This window comes from Mytilus edulis, chromosome 14 (genome assembly GCF_963676685.1).
Source record: "Mytilus edulis chromosome 14, xbMytEdul2.2, whole genome shotgun sequence".
Taxonomy (NCBI): Eukaryota; Metazoa; Mollusca; class Bivalvia; order Mytilida; family Mytilidae; genus Mytilus; species Mytilus edulis.
In genome coordinates this window covers 50652535-50670349 of record NC_092357.1, presented here as the reverse complement: position 1 = coordinate 50670349, position 17815 = coordinate 50652535, and the positions used below count along the sequence as shown (strand labels likewise).

At 31.4% G+C, this 17815-nt stretch overlaps 1 protein-coding gene across 1 annotated transcript in view; it reads left to right on the top strand.

Annotated features, from left to right (window-relative positions):
• The window catches only part of LOC139502559 (pre-mRNA-splicing factor CWC22 homolog), a 29482-nt gene extending 12490 nt beyond the window's left edge, over window positions 1-16992 (top strand). Inside the window, exons 3-19 of the mRNA XM_071292055.1 lie at window positions 277-632; window positions 947-1147; window positions 3712-3840; window positions 4327-4420; window positions 5067-5195; window positions 5970-6105; window positions 7753-7856; window positions 9287-9389; window positions 10085-10147; window positions 10638-10727; window positions 11583-11725; window positions 12555-12632; window positions 12855-13007; window positions 13387-13514; window positions 14839-14940; window positions 15849-16006; window positions 16456-16992. Coding sequence (XP_071148156.1) covers window positions 277-632; window positions 947-1147; window positions 3712-3840; window positions 4327-4420; window positions 5067-5195; window positions 5970-6105; window positions 7753-7856; window positions 9287-9389; window positions 10085-10147; window positions 10638-10727; window positions 11583-11725; window positions 12555-12632; window positions 12855-13007; window positions 13387-13514; window positions 14839-14940; window positions 15849-16006; window positions 16456-16877 — 2589 coding nt within the window. The 3' untranslated portion in view covers window positions 16878-16992. The remainder of the gene's footprint in view (window positions 1-276; window positions 633-946; window positions 1148-3711; window positions 3841-4326; window positions 4421-5066; window positions 5196-5969; window positions 6106-7752; window positions 7857-9286; window positions 9390-10084; window positions 10148-10637; window positions 10728-11582; window positions 11726-12554; window positions 12633-12854; window positions 13008-13386; window positions 13515-14838; window positions 14941-15848; window positions 16007-16455) is intronic.
• Window positions 16993-17815: the final 823 nt, after the last annotated feature.

Below are 17815 nucleotides of genomic sequence, written 5' to 3'. Positions count from 1 at the left end.
TTACTATTTCTGAAATATAAGACTTAGTTGAATTAAGTGCTTTTTATGGCTTGCAATTTTATCTTTTGAAGAAATTTTCCTTGAGAATAATTTTTGTAGAATGATCAGTGTCAAACTATAAACAATGCATCATCTTTCTAGAAAGGTTTAATTGTCTTTTTTTATAAAAACATAATTCTTTATGATTTTAAATTTTCATTTAAGATTTAAGGTCAATTATAACAAAATATTCAATGTCAATTTTCATTTTAGATTCAAGGTCAATTTTCATTTCAGATTCAAGGTCAGAACCAAAATGAGGAGTCTGAGTCTGATGTAGATGATGATGGTCAGAATCAGCAGCCAAGGAAACGTAAACACAGTAGTGAAAGTGGGTCAAATGATGATAGGAAGGAGAAGAAGAAGGAAAGAAAAGAAGATGAAGGTCAAAGGTCATCATCAAAACGGAGAATTAATGATGAAAGGCAAGATTCTAGAGGTGACAACAGGAGACGTATGAATGATGGTAGAAGTAATCACTACAATGATAGAGGTGATGATAATGATGACAGAGATAATAAGAGAAGAAGGAGAGATCCAGAGAGAATGAGGGGTGGATATGGGGATAGAAGGAGAAGGCCAGAAAGTGACAGGTAATTTATAAATATACATCCTTACTTTTATGAATGCTATAAAAATAGAGATGTTACATACAAACCAACTTAGTTTGAATATTAAATTGAAGCAATCGCAATTCTTCTTTGAGTTTTTTTCAGACAGCAATTATTTTCTATAATAGATAACAAAAAACTTAATCATACAGAGGTATTTTATGTAGACATGAAAATTGAAATCAAATTATGTAGTATATGGAAAGAAAAGTTTCTCTATATTATTATTATTGAGTGAAATTAAACATTTACCTTATATCAGAAGTATGATTCTATATCTTTAACAATGCTTTCAGTGAGTCGAGGAAAAGAAAATCTGAAAATCTCAACACAAGTAACAATGCTGATGACAAGAGTCCTGGTAATTCTGTAGAACCTCCCGCCAAAAAGAAGCCAGCAGACGACAGCTTGATGTCCTTGACAACGAGGACAGGTGGGGCTTACATTCCCCCAGCTAGACTTAGGGCAATGCAGGCAAAAATTACAGATAAAACAAGGTATATTGGGTGTTAAAGTAAAACAAGATTTAATATTATTATATCCTTTCTTTAGGAAATGGGGCCATTTTCTCAATCATTTGTCTGTTAGGGAGCTACCATTTGATTTTTATAGGGGGCTAGAATGAAAAATTTTGTCCTGCATTTTTTTTAGTAGTAATCTCTGTCCTGCCTTTTTTTTATTAGTTTGTCCTGACTTTTTTTCATAAATTGTCATCCTGCCTTTTTTTTTTTACTCAGAACTCCTGTCCTGCCTATTTTTTTCAAATTTCATCCTAGCTCCCCCATAAAAATCAACAGACATTTTCATTTCTGTCTTCTTAAAATTATATGCTGAACAGAATTTATTCATATTTGGTTAGCTGGTTGACAGTGATGAGTTGTAAAGTGCACTTTCATATCTGCTAGACACCTGCTTTTTTGTTTTCCTAGACTTTGAATTACAATTGGGGCAATGCTTAGCACAACACCGTTTTGAAAAAAAATCCACATATCATACATCAGTTTTTATACGCCCGTCAAAATTTTGACGGGACGTATTATGGTATACAAATGTCCGGTGTCTGTCCGTCTGTCTGTCCGGACCGTAACTTGAGAACGACTTATCCAAATTTCATGAAACTTAATATTGTTGTTTCTTATGATGGCCAAATGATCTGTATACTTTTTGGTGAAAATAAGATTAAAACTTTTTGAGTTACGGCACTTTGTAACTAAAACAGGGGTGTGTTTTTATACGCCCATCGTCTTTTAGACCGGACGTATTATGGTATACCGTTGTCCGTCCGTCCGTCCGTCGTCCACACTTCGGACAATAACTCAAAAACACTTTGACCCAATGTCCATGAAACTTAAGTGAATTGTTTATATCTATTGACGTAAGCTCCCTTTCGTTTTTTTTAAATTTCAGATTTTAAGTTTTGGATTTATGGGGCTTTATTCATAAAAAAGGGGGGATTTTCAACACTTCGGACAATAACTCAAAAAGGCTTTCACCAATGTCCATGAAACTTTGGTGAATTGTTTATATCTATTGATGTAAGCTCCCTTTCAATTTTTATAAATTTCAGACTTTAAGTTTTGGATTTATGGGGCTTTATTCATAAAAAAAGGGGGATTTTCAACACTTCGGACAATAACTCAAAAAGGCTTTCACCAATGTCCATGAAACTTTGGTGAATTGTTTATATCTATTGATGTAAGCTCCCTTTCAATTTTTATAAATTTCAGATTTTAAGTTTTGGATTTATAGGGCTTTATTCATAAAAAAAAGGGGGATTTCAACACTTCGGACAATAACTCAAAAAGGCTGTCACCAATGTCCATGAAACTTTGGTGAATTGTTTATATCTATTGATGTAAGCTCCCTTTCAATTTTTATAAATTTCTGATTTTACATTTCCGTGATATGAATTTTTATGCTTTAAAAAGGGGGGATTTTCCAATTTTGGCACAATAACTAACACTTTCACAAAATTTTATGCAACTTTGATAAATTGTTTATATCTTTGACATAAGCTCCCTTTCCATTTTTATAAATTTTAGATTTTACGTTTTCTTAAGTAATGAATTTTTATACTTAAAAAAGGTGGATTTTATGAAACTTTGGTGAATATATTAATGTAACATCCCTTTTGATTTGTATATATATTTCTAGTTGATCATATAAATTCATTTAAAGCATAAAAGACAAGTTAAAAGAGCAACGGGCGTATCATGCGCAGCCCTTTATTTTTACATGTCGCACCGTATCTCAAAAACGATTCTTGATTATGGCTTAAAACTTTAAACACTTCTTAGTTATATTAATCCTAATATCTGTATACTTTTTGGTGATGATTCAAAATTTCATTTTTGAGTTATTGAGTATTTTGTAAAAAAGGGGGAGGGGTTTTTTACATGTCGCACCATATTTCATAAACGATTTATGATTATTGCTTAAAACTTTACACATGTCTTTGTTTAATTAATCTAAAGATCTGTATACTTTTTGGTGATGATTTAAAATTTCATTTTTGAGTTATTGAGTATTTTGTAAAAAAGGGGGAGGTTTTTTTTTACATGTTGTGCCGTATCTCAAAAACAATTTATGATTATTGCTTAAAACTTTACACACTTCTTTGTTATATTAATCTAAAGATCTGTATACTTTTTGTTGATGATTCAAAACTTTATTTTGGAGTTATTGAGTATTTTGTTAAACAGGGGAGGTTTTTTTTTACATGTCGCGCCGTATCTCAAAAATAATTTATGATTATTGCTTAAAACTTTACAGACTTATTTGTTATATTAATCTAAAGATCTGTATAATTTTTGGTTTTGATTCAAAATTTTATTTTAGTGATATTTAGTTTTTCGAAAAAAAACAGGGTTGGGGGTTTCACATGTCCCGCTGTGTCTCAAAAACAATATATGGTTATTGCTTAAAACTTTCTCAGAAACTATTTATGATTATTGCATAAAACTTCCACACAAGACGTCGGGTGTATCATGTGCTCATGGCGCAGCTGTTTATTTATATATAAGTGAAAGTGCCTATTTCAGATTTGCTTTGTACATTTCAGTATTGAATACCAGAGGATATCTTGGGAAGCCTTGAAGAAAAGTATAAATGGTTTAGTGAACAAAGTAAACGTCTCCAATCTCATTTTCATTGTCAGAGAACTGTTCCAGGAAAATATTGTCAGGGGAAGGTAAGATTTTCGTTATTAAAAAATTGTTCCAAGAAAGTATTGTAAAAAGAAGGTAAAACTTTCATTGTAACAGAACTGTTTCATGAAATGTTGTCAGGGGAAGGTAAGATTTTAATGGTTATATACCGAACACTTACATCATTTTACACATGAGAAGCCAAGTTGAAAACTTTCGTCACATTTATCTCAGTAACTACAATACAAGGATTTCTGAAATTTGGTTTCGGAGTTTATATAAGTCAGCTATACTTTGTGATGTCTTTTCAGATTCATCCCTCAACAAATTCCTGTGTACCGAGCACTTTTACATCATTTTACACATGAATAGTCAAGTTGAAAATTTTCATAACATATTTCTAATGTATACATTTTGGTTACATACCACATCTTATTTTTATATTGAACACTTGCAACAAAAGTGGTTGTTAACATATTAAAAGTTTCTTTTAGAAATGTTGAACTTGATGTGTTTATTTTGTTTTGTAGGGGGTTATTAGCCAGATCTGTGATACAAGCCCAGTCAGCTTCACCTACTTTTACTCATGTTTATGCAGCATTAGTGTCAGTCATTAATACAAAGGTCAGTATCAGACTTGTCCTCATAAAACACAATTTCTATGTACTGACTTAAAGGGGGCACTAGCTGTCAAGTTTATGTCCACCGATTTCAATCAAATTCTCATATGTTGACATTCTTTTCCGTTAAATAACTGGACATCCACAATGCATGCATTATCCACTCTAGTCCAGGGATTAAATTGAAGTTTACACAAGTACGGATTCAATGAGGTCAAATTATTAACTTGCAAGTGAATAATTCATCATAAATGTTTTTTAGCTTATTTTGACATTAGACATACAAGCTGCTTAAAATTAATTATTACTTCACCATTTTTCTTTCATTAATGATAGAAAAAAAGAAAAAAAATTAAAAAGATTTTTTTATATATCTTGTGGCTAGTGCCCCTTTAAATAAGGTGATTTGTAAAGATGAAGTGCTCTTTTTGGATAGCTTTAGTGTTTTACATGCTGAAGTTGTTTTCTAATCCAAAATTCAACACAAGTCTAATAGTTTTATAAATAGAAATTGTCATACAAATTTCATGTTAGATATGAAGTGCTGTTAAAAAATTACATCTGTTTTGAAAATATAAGTTTTGAATTTCAAGAAATGACTCAATTACAGTATATTTTTAATTACGGTAGTTTATATTTTAACATTTCAGTTTCCACAAGTTGGAGAGTTGATATTGAGACGATTAGTGATACAGTTTAGACGTGGATTTAAGAGGAACGACAAAAGTCTTTGTTTATCTACTACCAGATTTATAGCTCACCTAGTCAACCAACAAGTGGTAAGATCAGATATAATATCACAATATTCAAAAACAATTTGAATTGAACGGACATCATCATGATTTGGATGTCAGAATGCACATTTTCATTAGATTAAGCAGTTCATGAACAAGACAAGGGGTGCCACTAATAGGATAGAATCATTCTGTAGAATTCCAGTGATGGAACCCCCTTTTTATGCCCCCGCTGTAGTAGAGGGGGCATTAAGTTTTACCCTTGTCCGTCTGTATGTACATGTACGTAAGTCTGTACGTCCCGAAATTGGTTTCCTTTCTCAAACTTGAGTTGCCTCATACAAATGTTATGAAACTTAGGGAACATATATTTATTCTAGTGAGCTTCTTCCAGGCATGCTTGGAGGATGCTCCGAGCATTTTAGAGAAGCTATTATCGTTGATACACCATTACAATCCCATTAATGTCAATCAAATAGAAGAGTTTATAGTTAAGAGCTTGTATGAGCTTTTTGTGAGCCTTTTGTACGCCTGTTATAACAAAGTTTTACTATGTTGCCCTAGAAAATTAGTTAATTGACATGAAAATAGATACATTAAAACTTGAGGTTAAACAGTTTAGGGACATTTCATCAACATGAGATGGAAAAGCTCTAATATAACTAAAACATATTTAAAAAGCCGATATGTTAGCAAAATTATACACAATGCTTATTTATGTAAAATACAGATTCAGTTGGAATGTTGGTGGGGTTTTATTAGAAATATTGACCTTGTTATTGGAGAATGTTTCTAGATGTGTACGTTTTATTGTTTCAGGCCCATGAAGTATTATCATTAGAAATACTGACCTTGTTATTGGAGAATTCTTCAGATGATTCTGTAGAGGTGGCTGTGGGGTTCCTGAAGGAAAGTGGACAGAAGTTGACAGAGGTCTCACCAAGGGGAATTAACGGTAATAATTAAACTTTGTGCATGATAAAATTTAATCCTTTAAAAATTTGAAGTACTCCGGGGAAGACTTGGAATTTTTTTTTATTGAGTGTCAGAAAAAAAGGGTATGTAGGGGTCACCACACTTTAAAATTATAGGGAGAAGTCACTTCTTCCTGGCAGCAATACAGGGAGAAGTGAAGACCCAACAGGGAGACTTCAGGGAGAAGTGAAGGCTCAACAGGGAGACTAGTGAAAATCGACAGATCGCGTGTATACTTTTTATGAATAAAATTTTCTAAGAATCTATACTTTTTGTTACTTTTCTAATAATTTTTTACTTTTTGTAAGTCATTGTCTTGCCATGTTTGTAATCTAAAATACTTTTTTATTTACATGTGTACCTATGCAAATTGTCAAAAAATATCATGACACAAGGACCATAAGTTAATGGCATAAGAGCTATAGCTATGTTTATTCTGGTAGGTCTGAATGAATTGAAGATTTGATCAAATTATGCTGCATTTCAAAGATTTCACAATTAAACCCAAGTCCAAGAACCTTTTAAAACAGAAATAATAATCAATTAAGAAAAGTTAAAATACGGTTTCACTGTCTTTCATAGCTAAGATCATGATTCAAAAATGTATTTGTTCTTAAAATAATATTTAATAAGAATTGAGAGAGAAAACTGTTTGACATGTGTTGAAAACGTAAAGTAAAACTGTTAATTTCAAATCGTGTACATGTAATCGCACACGTTTGCGCTATATTCATGGAAATGCCAATTTCCATAATCAAATTGCCGTTAGAAATGTATGTAATTGATTCTTAAACACTTCACGAGTGTTTAAATATGACTAAATCACAAAAAAAATTACATTGTAATGTTCAGTCATATTTTTCATAACCGGAATTGAATAGATACTTGTAAATCAAAAACAAATACGGTGCGATCCGCGTCAAAAATTCTTACTATATATTTTTCAAAAATATACGACTTTGGAAGTAAATATTGCCAATCCTAATCAAATTAATGAGCAGATATTCATAGAAATACTGTTTAAAGGACCTTTAGCTGAAACAAAGCACATGTATCAGTCTGTAAAACAAAATCCTGAACGAAAAACCAACTGCATTTTTATAGTTTATAATAATAATAATAATAATAATAATTCTTTATTTAAAGAGGGTTACACAGTTAGCTGTAAAGCTAATCTTCCCTGAGGCCCTCATAAAATACAATGAAATATAACAAACAATTACAATTAAAATATCAAACAGACACACATACATGACTAATGAAATAAAAAATTGTTATGAAATATACAATTTTCAAAACAGGTAAAAGTTACAAATTCATATATGACATGTATAGTATTGGCATCAACAATATCATAAGTTTGAGTAAGTGTGTGAAACTTATTATGCATATAAAAAATGCACAGCTTCTTAATCTTCCATCAAGTAAGTTTTTAAATCTTTTTTGAATGAGCTTGTACTTGAGGTTGATTTTTTCAGGGATATTGGTAAGTTATTCCATAAAATATTATCTTTTTAAGATTTTGTAAAATCAAAATATTCTTTGGCACTGTTAAAAATTGTTTAAATTCCAGCAAGTTTGCATGGTTAATAATCACACACTTGATAAAAGAATTTGTATTTTCCAGCAATATTTGAGAGATTAAGGAATGTCTTACATGAAGGACAGATTGATATCAGGGTGCAGTATATGGTAGAAGTTATGTTTGCAATCAGAAAGGATGGATTTAAGGTAAAAAAAAAACAATGAAAGATTCAGAAGTTGTAAGAGTATTGATATGAAGGAAGATACTTAAAATTTATGATTTTTTTTTTTATGAATAGTTTATTTAGAATAATTTTCTTAACAGCATGGACATCCACAATTCTTTTGTTGGTAATAATACTGAATAATTTACCTTTAACTTGTTTGTTATGGGCTACTGTTAACAGTGATTTTACGCTTACTCAGTCTGTCAGAGGTCGTCCAACGGGGATTTTAATAAAATAATAGAGTAAAGTACATGGAGGTGCACAAGAAGAAAAAAGAGAAAGTTTAAGTATTCAACATTTGAATCAACACACAAGGTTAAGTTTTCTTCTAATAATTCTTATTATTTGATGTAGGCATTTAGAACCTTTGGTGACTGTACAGTTCAAATGTCTTTAACATGTACGATATATATGACAAGTGGGTGTTACAGACAAATGTTCACCTGATCTGAGCCAGCCAATTGATAACCTGAGAGCGCCAAGAAATTGTCATGTCCACACTGTTATGAAAATGATTCTAATATTTTCAGATATAAACCCTCATATGCTCATAGGCTTGTCTAATGACAGGAACATTGTTTTAGGATTTATTTGCAACGTTTTTATGCCCCACCTACGATAGTAGAGGGGCATTATGTTTTCTGGTCTGTGCGTCCGTTCGTTCGTCTGTCCCTCCGTTCGTTCGTCCGTCTGTCCCGCTTCAGGTTAAAGTTTTTGGTCAAGGTAGTTTTTGATGAAGTTGAAGTCCAATCGACTTCAAACTTAGTATACATGTTCCCTATGATATGATCTTTTTAATTTTAATGCCAAATTAGAGGGTTTACCCCAATTTCACGGTCCACTGAACATAGAAAATGATAGTGCGAGTGGGGCATTCGTGTACTGGGGACACATTCTTGTTGATTATTAAAATTAAACCTACTCCAGGGAGGTTATATCGAAATTTCCTAGTACGTCCATTCATCCAACACATATTTTTTTCCATTTTTCTCAGAAACTACTTAACAAAACGACTTTCGTGATAAGTTTGACAATGTTTGTTTAGGGGCCAACTGAAGCATACCTCCAGGTGCAGGATTTTTTCCACTGTGTTAAAGACTGTTTTGTAGCCTTCAGCTGTTTGTTTTGATCAGATTGTTGTCTCTTTGAGATTTTACCTTTCTTTAAATTTTGAGTAAGGCTAACTTTCAGCATGACAGCACCTGCATTCTTCTTTTAAATGTTCATAGATCTTCATCAGAATAGATTATTCACTACATTTAGTGGTATTGTTATTTGATGAACCGTTTCAATCCCACAGTGAAGATACTTGTCTATTATAATTGTATGTCTCATGTTTGTTGTGTGAGTTAAATCAATTGGAGAGATCATTCAAACTGGTATTAATGGTTTCTGTTTTTTTTAATTAAGGATCATCAGTCAGTTGTTGAGGAACTAGATCTTGTGGAAGAAGATGACCAGTTTACTCATATGATGACTTTAGAGGAAGAAGGAACACCAGAAGAAATGCTGAGTAAGAATTCACATGTTTATGTGTGAACTATAAAAAAAAAATTGACTATCTGAATTTTCATCTCTTATTTATTTGGTAGAGAATTTGTATTTTCAAGTATGTTTTTAAGTCATTGTTGAATTTTACTGTTTAATTTGAAACATGGTATTTTTGGTTTAATTATTTTAATAAAGATTAATATGTATAGATTATTGAGTTTTCTACACATTGATATCGTACAATATCAGCCGCGAGCCACAATGTGAACCTTTTTGGTGTGTGAGCGTAGCGAACGAGCTAAAAAGTTTCACATTGTGTCGAGCGGCTGATATTTTACGATATCTATACGTAGAAAACCCGATTATCTGTTTATCGTTCTATTATTGGTCTTTTTTCCTCTCCCTAAGACAGTTTTAAGCTTGACGAAAGCAAGCTTGACAACGTCTCCTTTCGCATTGTGACGTCGCTGATAACTTCTCCTCTCACATTGTGACGTCGCTGATAATGCCTGGTCTCGTTTTGAAGTCTTGATACGAGAATTACTGAGCGACAGAGCAGGGTGATATAGGCGTAGGGAAGGACGATAAGTCATTTTCCTAGTAGCTTCAACTACAAATATTTCTATTGAAGTTTATCAAGTATACAATGTTGTTTTCTATAGTTAAAATATAGCTTGAAAAAAACAAATTATTAATGGTATTTCTTTATACTTTCAGATGTATTCAAGTTTGATCCTGACTTTGAATCTAATGAAGAAAAATACAAGACTTTAAAGAAAGGTAGGATCAATGTGCTTATACTGGCAAATTTGTCTGCATCATCATTGTAACACATACTGGGTTAGTTAATGTCACGGAAAATGTTTGTCATAAATTACTCGGTAAAGCAATTTTGTCAATTAATTGATTATGGAAGGAACTCAACAAGTTTTCATTACAAGCACACACAATGGATGTTATTTCTACTCACTGATAATTAAATATCGTGTAAAGGTCAACTTTTTCTGGGTGTTCTGTTTTGCTTCTAAATGAATACACTACAAAATCTTGTTCGTCAAAACTTACCTAAGAATATATTTTTATGTGTGTCTAGTTTGAAACGACAATTTTACTTTTGGATTGAGTTTTCTTGCATATCTCTTAAAAAATAGCATTGTTAATGACTTAATCAGCATGAGCCTCACTTTGGATATTTGAACATAAATTCATTTTAAAACTTTTGTGTCTTAAGAACAGAATATAAATATTTGTATGAATTTGGTCTTTTTAGAAATATTAGACGAAGGCAGCTCGGATGAGGAGGGTGGAAGTGGATCAGGATCGGAATCGGAGAGTGATGAAAGTGGAGGAGAAACTGAAGGTAATGTAGAATCACACATACACAAACAATATATATAAATATAAACGATGGCACTCTAGGATATATGTGTTACTCTGGATTCAGTAAAAAAGAAGAAGGAAGAAATAGCTATTATTAAGTTTTAAAAAAAAACCAGTATACTAGTATCACATTCAAAATAGACTATTTATTTGAGTGTATTATTATTAAGTTTAAAAAAAAAACAGTATACTAGTATCACATTCAAAATAGACTATTTATTTGAGTGTATTATTATTAAGTTTAAAAAAAAAACAGTATACTAGTATCACATTCAAAATAGACTATTTATTTGAGTGTACTATTATTAAGTTTAAAAAAAAAACAGTATACTAGTATCACATTCAAAATAGACTATTTATTTGAGTGTATTGTTTAGTTACTGATATTCATGAATACATTTTTTAGGGAAAAGCAGAGTAATGTTTAATTACAGATATACATTTTAAAAAATCTGCAACAAGAGAGCAAAATTTTTGTAATCTGTAAATGAAAAGTCATGTATAAGAATACAAGTGCAAATGTTCTACAAATTGTGGAGGAAATTTTATTCCAGAGACACATGAAACAAAATAGTAAGGGAAAATCATACTTTTATATTTCAGTAAAGAAAATACAATTGTTGAGACGTGTTTAATATGAGGAAAAGATTCTTCAGATAGTAAAATTTGAAGAATTTATATTCATGAAAAGTTTTTCACAATCAATAAAAAGAATATACTGCAATCAATATGCTGAATAAGAATATATAAAAATTCAGAAACAAATTCTCAATATTAGACTGCTAATGTAATACCAATGTTAATTTTACTGTAACTTGTACATTATATTTTCTAGAAGCAAAGCAGACTATTATAGACAACACAGAAACAAATCTTGTGGCCTTAAGAAGGACCATATACCTCACCATACAGTCCAGTCTAGACTTCGAAGAATGTGCTCATAAGTTGTTAAAGATGAAAATGAAACCTGGCCAAGAAGTAAGTGTGTTGTCATTGGGTTGCTGTTTCTAGGATGTATTTATATTCTAAATAACATTTTGTTTTTCAAAAACTTTTTATGCCCCACCTACGATAGTAGAGGGGCATTATGTTTTCTGGTCTGTGCGTCCATTCGTCCGTCCGTCCGTTCGTTCGTCCGTTCGTTCGTCCGTCTGTCCCGCTTCAGGTTAAAGTTTTTGGTCAAGGTAGTTTTTGATGAAATTGAAGTCCAATCAACTTGAAACTTAGTATACATGTGCCCTATGATATGATCTTTCTAATTGAAATGCCAAATTAGAGTTTTGACCCCAATTTTACGGTTCACTGAACATAGAAAATGATAGTGCAAATTTCAGGTTAAAGTTTTTGGTCCAGGTAGTTTTTGATACAGTAGAAGTCCAATCAACTTGAAACTTAGTATACATGTTCCCTTTGATAAGATCATTCTAATTTTAATGCCAAATTAGAGAATTTATTCCAATTTCATGGTCCATTAAACATAGAAAATGATAGTGCGAGTGGGGCATACGTGTACTGTGGACACATTCTTGTTTATCTTTTATATTCCTTTGAACCCATCACTATTATGGTCTGAACAACATTTAAAAAAAAAAACTTTTTCTATCTTTAGTATATATATATTCAAGCCACATGAGAATTTTGAAACATACATCCAAAGCTATAACAACTCTTTAAGTTAATTAGCTTGCGATCAACAAGCACTGAATGAAATATTATTTGTTGATAATATGTTATAGATTCATAGTTGTTCTAATGCATATATCAAATTGCCCTAATACATATATTTAACGTATAATGTATTTTGCAGATTGAGCTTTGTAATATGATACTGGATTGCTGTGCTCAACAGAGAACTTATGAAAAGTTTTTTGGTTTATTAGCTCAGGTGAGTGTTAAATTATAGCTGATACTCAACTTTTAATGCTATTCTGCATTGGTATTCAGATTTTAAAAATGCTATTCTGCATTTCAAGATTAAATAATTTGACGTCTGTAAACATTTCTATTAGCTTTACTAAATATTTTTTTGTATTCAGCATTTTTTTAATGACGTTTGAGTTTTTAGTCTTGTAGAAGAAATAGACACTATATATTGTTTATATTTCAGAGATTCTGTATGATTGATAAGAAGTATATAGAACCTTTCCAAGAAATGTTTAAAGAGCAGTACGAGACCATTCATCGCCTGGAGACTAACAAGTTGAGGAATGTCGCCAAGTTCTTTGCACATTTATTGCACACAGATGCAATATCTTGGGGAGTAAGTTTCCTGTTCTTATTTCTAAAGGATGTAACTAGCAAAAGCCATGTTTGATTTAAAAATGTGAAAAACTTTAAGCTAATTGTTTGTGCTGTTTGATTGCTATTTAGAGCTTGACATCTTAAAGAATCTGGAGAACAAACAATAAGATTGCTATGGAGTGTCATATTTGGTAAACTTTTGTGTCAGCTGACATTTGAATTATATTCTGTTTAGGGCAGACCAATAATGATCAAAATGAATTACCTCCCTTTGACCAGTATAATCAATTCTTACTAGCTGTAAGCAGACAAGGAGCATATCTTGTGCTCATGAAGAATCTTATAATTTACTTGTGTGAGTAGTTTACTTTATTATAGTGATCTCCCTTTATTTACAGGTCATAACCTGTATCAGGTTAAATGAAGACGATACATCCTCAGCAAGCCGTATTTTTATCAAGATTATGTTTCAAGAGTTATCTGAGTTCATGGGACTGCCAAAGTTAAATGAAAGACTAAAGGATCCGTAAGTTATATTCATATATTTTGAGTTGACATTGATTAAAGGGTTGATGTTAAGAGTGTGTGTCTAGTCTGTGTGTGTCTGGGTCATTTTCATATCACTTTAACATGTTATTCTCCTGATATGCATGTTATATTTGCTACACAAAACTCAAATCTATCATCTTGATCATCCTCTTATAATGTTCTATTACAATTATTGTAAGTGTGTTAAAGGAAAACATTATTGTAAGTTTTCACAAATCAAAAGGTCACAACTTCCAAAAGCTTGAAACACAATACAAGGCAAATGGATAGTGATTTTGTTTCCCTAACATTGCACATACACTTCCGAAATGAAAGTCAAATATTAATATTAGAATAAGCTTTGTGGCAAAGTGTTCTGGTTAAAAATATAGTGTCTTTTCACACTTTCAAAGTGTGTCACTCAGAATATGCAATTTAATTAATAATTCTGTCAAAGTAGAGGGGAAATAGCATGTAATTAGTAACAGCCCCTCCTATGAGTTAGAGATCTTTTTTTTTTTTATTGTTTTTAATATTTTTATTGCTTGTGACTTCTAATATAAGCTATGCAGGGATTATAACACATGCGTCCTGACAACCATGATTATTAAAAAAATCATTCAAGAAGGAAATATGTTATAAATCAATTAAAAAAATTAGTATGTGCAATAAAAAGTCAATATTCCAATGACTGCATATATATTTGATATAAAAAATATGAAAAAAAATAATTTGATAACCAGTGATAAACCTATGATTTACCAAACCAACAGGACGTGATTGTGAACATTAGCACATGTACAAATCATATAACCTGTAATTACTTTCCGTCAGCAGGTTATGTAAGATGATAACTTTCAAATTTAATTTTCCCAGCTCATTTACACCGTTGTTGAAAATTCATACACCCTGAGGCGCATTTTTTTTAGCTATTTGTCACCACCTACATTCTAAAGGTGAAAAATTTATATTTGTTTTCCCCATTTGCCTGAAGTGTAACTAATCTAAGGTGAGGTTTTGTCTTTCACCTGCTAAATTTGTATGAAAAATAAAATATAAGAGTTCATCTGACTTATTTTTACATAATGTAAAACTTTATTGGCAGAAGTTACATAAGCCATACTAAGAATAATCTTACAGCCAACCATTTAGTATTGATTATTTCTGTTTCAGGACAATAGTCTTACAGCCAACCATTTAGTATTGATTATTTTTTGTTTCAGGACAATAGTGTTACAGCCAACCATTTAGTATTGATTATTTTTTGTTTCAGGACAATAGTCTTACAGCCAACCATTTAGTATTGATTATTTCTGTTTCAGGACATTACAAGGTTTCTTTGAAGGCATCCTACCAAGAGATAATCCAAAGAATACAAGATTTGCTATAAATTTCTTCACAACAATTGGTTTAGGTGGACTGACGTAAGTCAACTTTGATCTTACTTTTAAAATTAAAAGGAATACACTATTTACCATCAAGTTTAGTATATACCAATTACCAAGTGGTTTAGGTGAAGTCACGTAGTGAACACTTTTAATTCTATTAATAACCCAAATCTAGGTATACCTTATTCACAATTGTACTCAGAGGCTAAACCAGGGGTGAATAGAGGGTTTATATGCCCCCTTGGAATGCCAAAATATTAAAAGATATCATGTTTTCATGATTTATATAAATTTTGAGTGTAAAAATGTCTAAAAATTTGTTCCCCTTGCTTTATATTTTCAATTATCAAAAGTTACACCCCCTTTTCAAAAATCCTGGATCTGCCCCGGTTACTATCAAGTTCAGTAAGTGGGAACTGAAGTTGATGTACAATTTTAATTTTTGAATGCATGATAATCTGATTTATTGTGAAATAGCCAGTTGTATGCCAACATTTCTTGTGTATTTATCTACTACATGTACTTATATGACCTAGATGCTATTTAAGTGATTTGCACTAACCAATTTCAAGATATTGTGTCATGTTTATGGAAAAGAAGGTCAGAACCTTAAAGTTCACTAAGAATCCCTGAAAATCTATTATTTTATTATAAGTATGAATCCATATAGATAATCATCAACCTAAGAATAGACTTAAGTTTTATAGATTGGTTGTAATAGTTGTCCTCTGCACAGACCAGAGAAGCTAAAAGCTAGTATTTAAGGGGCTTATGTTTGCAGTGATATTTTATTCAACCTGTAAAGCAGGAGGTAATATTGGATGCTTATGATCTTGATGTATAATCTGTATCATTACTTCTTTTGTGGAATTAAAACTTATACATGTATTGGCATTGATTTTTAAGATGAATTAATATAATGCATTTATTAACAATGTTTGTAGGGATGATTTACGAGAATGTTTGAAAAATGTCCAGAAACCAGTGGTTGAACAAGAAGCAGCAGAGGAGTCAGACAGTTCATCTTCATCATCATCCTCATCATCTTCTTCATCAGATGATTCATCTGACAGCAGTAGTTCTGATTCTGACTCTAGTTCAGGTAATGTCAATGAGCAGCAATCCTTGAAATTTCATTCACAAATTTTCATTACTTTTAGTATTAAAAGGTATTTTATATAGTAAGCAGTAAATCACAGTTATATTTGCTTTGCAAAAAACATATTTTATGTACATTTGTTTTTATCTGTTTACATTATTTTTATACTTCCTTCTAAAGTAGAGGCATGATGTTCTCTTCCTTTTATCTGTGTATCTTTTTGTTATGCAATTATTCCTGCATCAGGTTTAATTTTTTTGGTTAAGGTAAGTTACCATAAAGTCGTGATATCATCAACTTGAAATTTAGAACACATGTTCATAATGATATGCCAAATTATAGTTTTCACCCTGACTTAAAATAACAGTTCACTGAACAAACTGAAAAGAGTGAGTAGGTTCTTGTTAAGTTTTGTGTTAAAATTTCTATAATAAATCTTTATCCAATTTTAGGAAGTTCATCAGATGAACAATCCAAGAAAAAGAAGACCTCGGCAAAACATCGGAAAAAGGTTGGGGATAAAAGAAGGGAAAGCAAGACTAATGGAGATATTGAAGAACAACGTACAGATAAACGATCGTCAGAAACGAGTCGAAGACGAGGAAAAGAAAATAAAGATCGTAAAAGTGATAAAGAAAGGGACGATAAAATGGATTATAGTGATCCATGGTCGAGGCAAAAAACAAACAGTGAAAACAATGTTATCAAATCAAAGAAAGGTAACTCTCATAAAAGTAAGAGAAGTGAAAATTCTCCTGAAAAGAGGAAAAAGGAAAAACATCATGACAGTGAAAGAAGGGACAGTAAACGTGACCAACGACAGGAAAGACATCGAAAGAGAAGCGTCTCACCAGAGAATGTTAGAAAACGATGAAAATAAATTTGATTTATTTATAAATATCATTTATGCATATGAATTTATTCAGGGGGTGAATGGGTTTGTTGAGAGATCACTGTTCATAGTGCTATTAAATTATCTCATTATTGTCTCAACAGCTTTACTTTCTGCCCTTTGTTTTTCAAGGGACTGTTCTGTGTAGGTGATTGCTACCTACCTTTCCCTGTTAGATTATTTTCTCTTTAGAGGAAGAATTGATGAAATGACTTCGAAAACTTGATGAGAACAATTACAAATAGAAGAGGGTGTAAATTTACATGTCAAAGCATTAATAGAGATTTCTTAGTGATAGAATCTTATTTGGTCTCATGATAAATATTTTGTGAAATATATATCACTGAAAGACTTAGTGTAGTTCCAAAATAGAAAGAAATTTAAAAACTTCATATTTATTTAAAGAATTCATTTCAAGACTGAAGATTATGTTTGAAACAGACAGGTTAAATTACAAAGCACTCCTTCCCATATATTTATATATTTTTGTTCTGTCTTCTCTTATATATGAGTTTAAAAACACAGAACTTGATTTAAACTGGTAATTTAAGCCATTCATCATTCATCTCTACTGTTTACACTGAATTGTCAATTGGTTGTGTAGAAAGTGCACTGTATTCCCAGGTATAAGATGTAGATTAGGAAAATATTTTTAATTGTTTTTACTTGTTTTTGTTTTAAAAGCACCTTTAGTTTACCTTTATCAAGATTGTTAAGCCCAAATATTTCAGAGCAAGGGATGTATAAATACATTAATAGTTTAGGAGGTTGGCATTGTCATTCAAATGTCAGTAGTTTACCCTGGACACTCAGATGTCTTCATCAAAATACTGACCTACATGAAACTGCACATCTATATGAAAAAGTAGTACCAGTATTTTAACCCAATCACAAAAATGATGATTGTTAGTTGAGCAAGT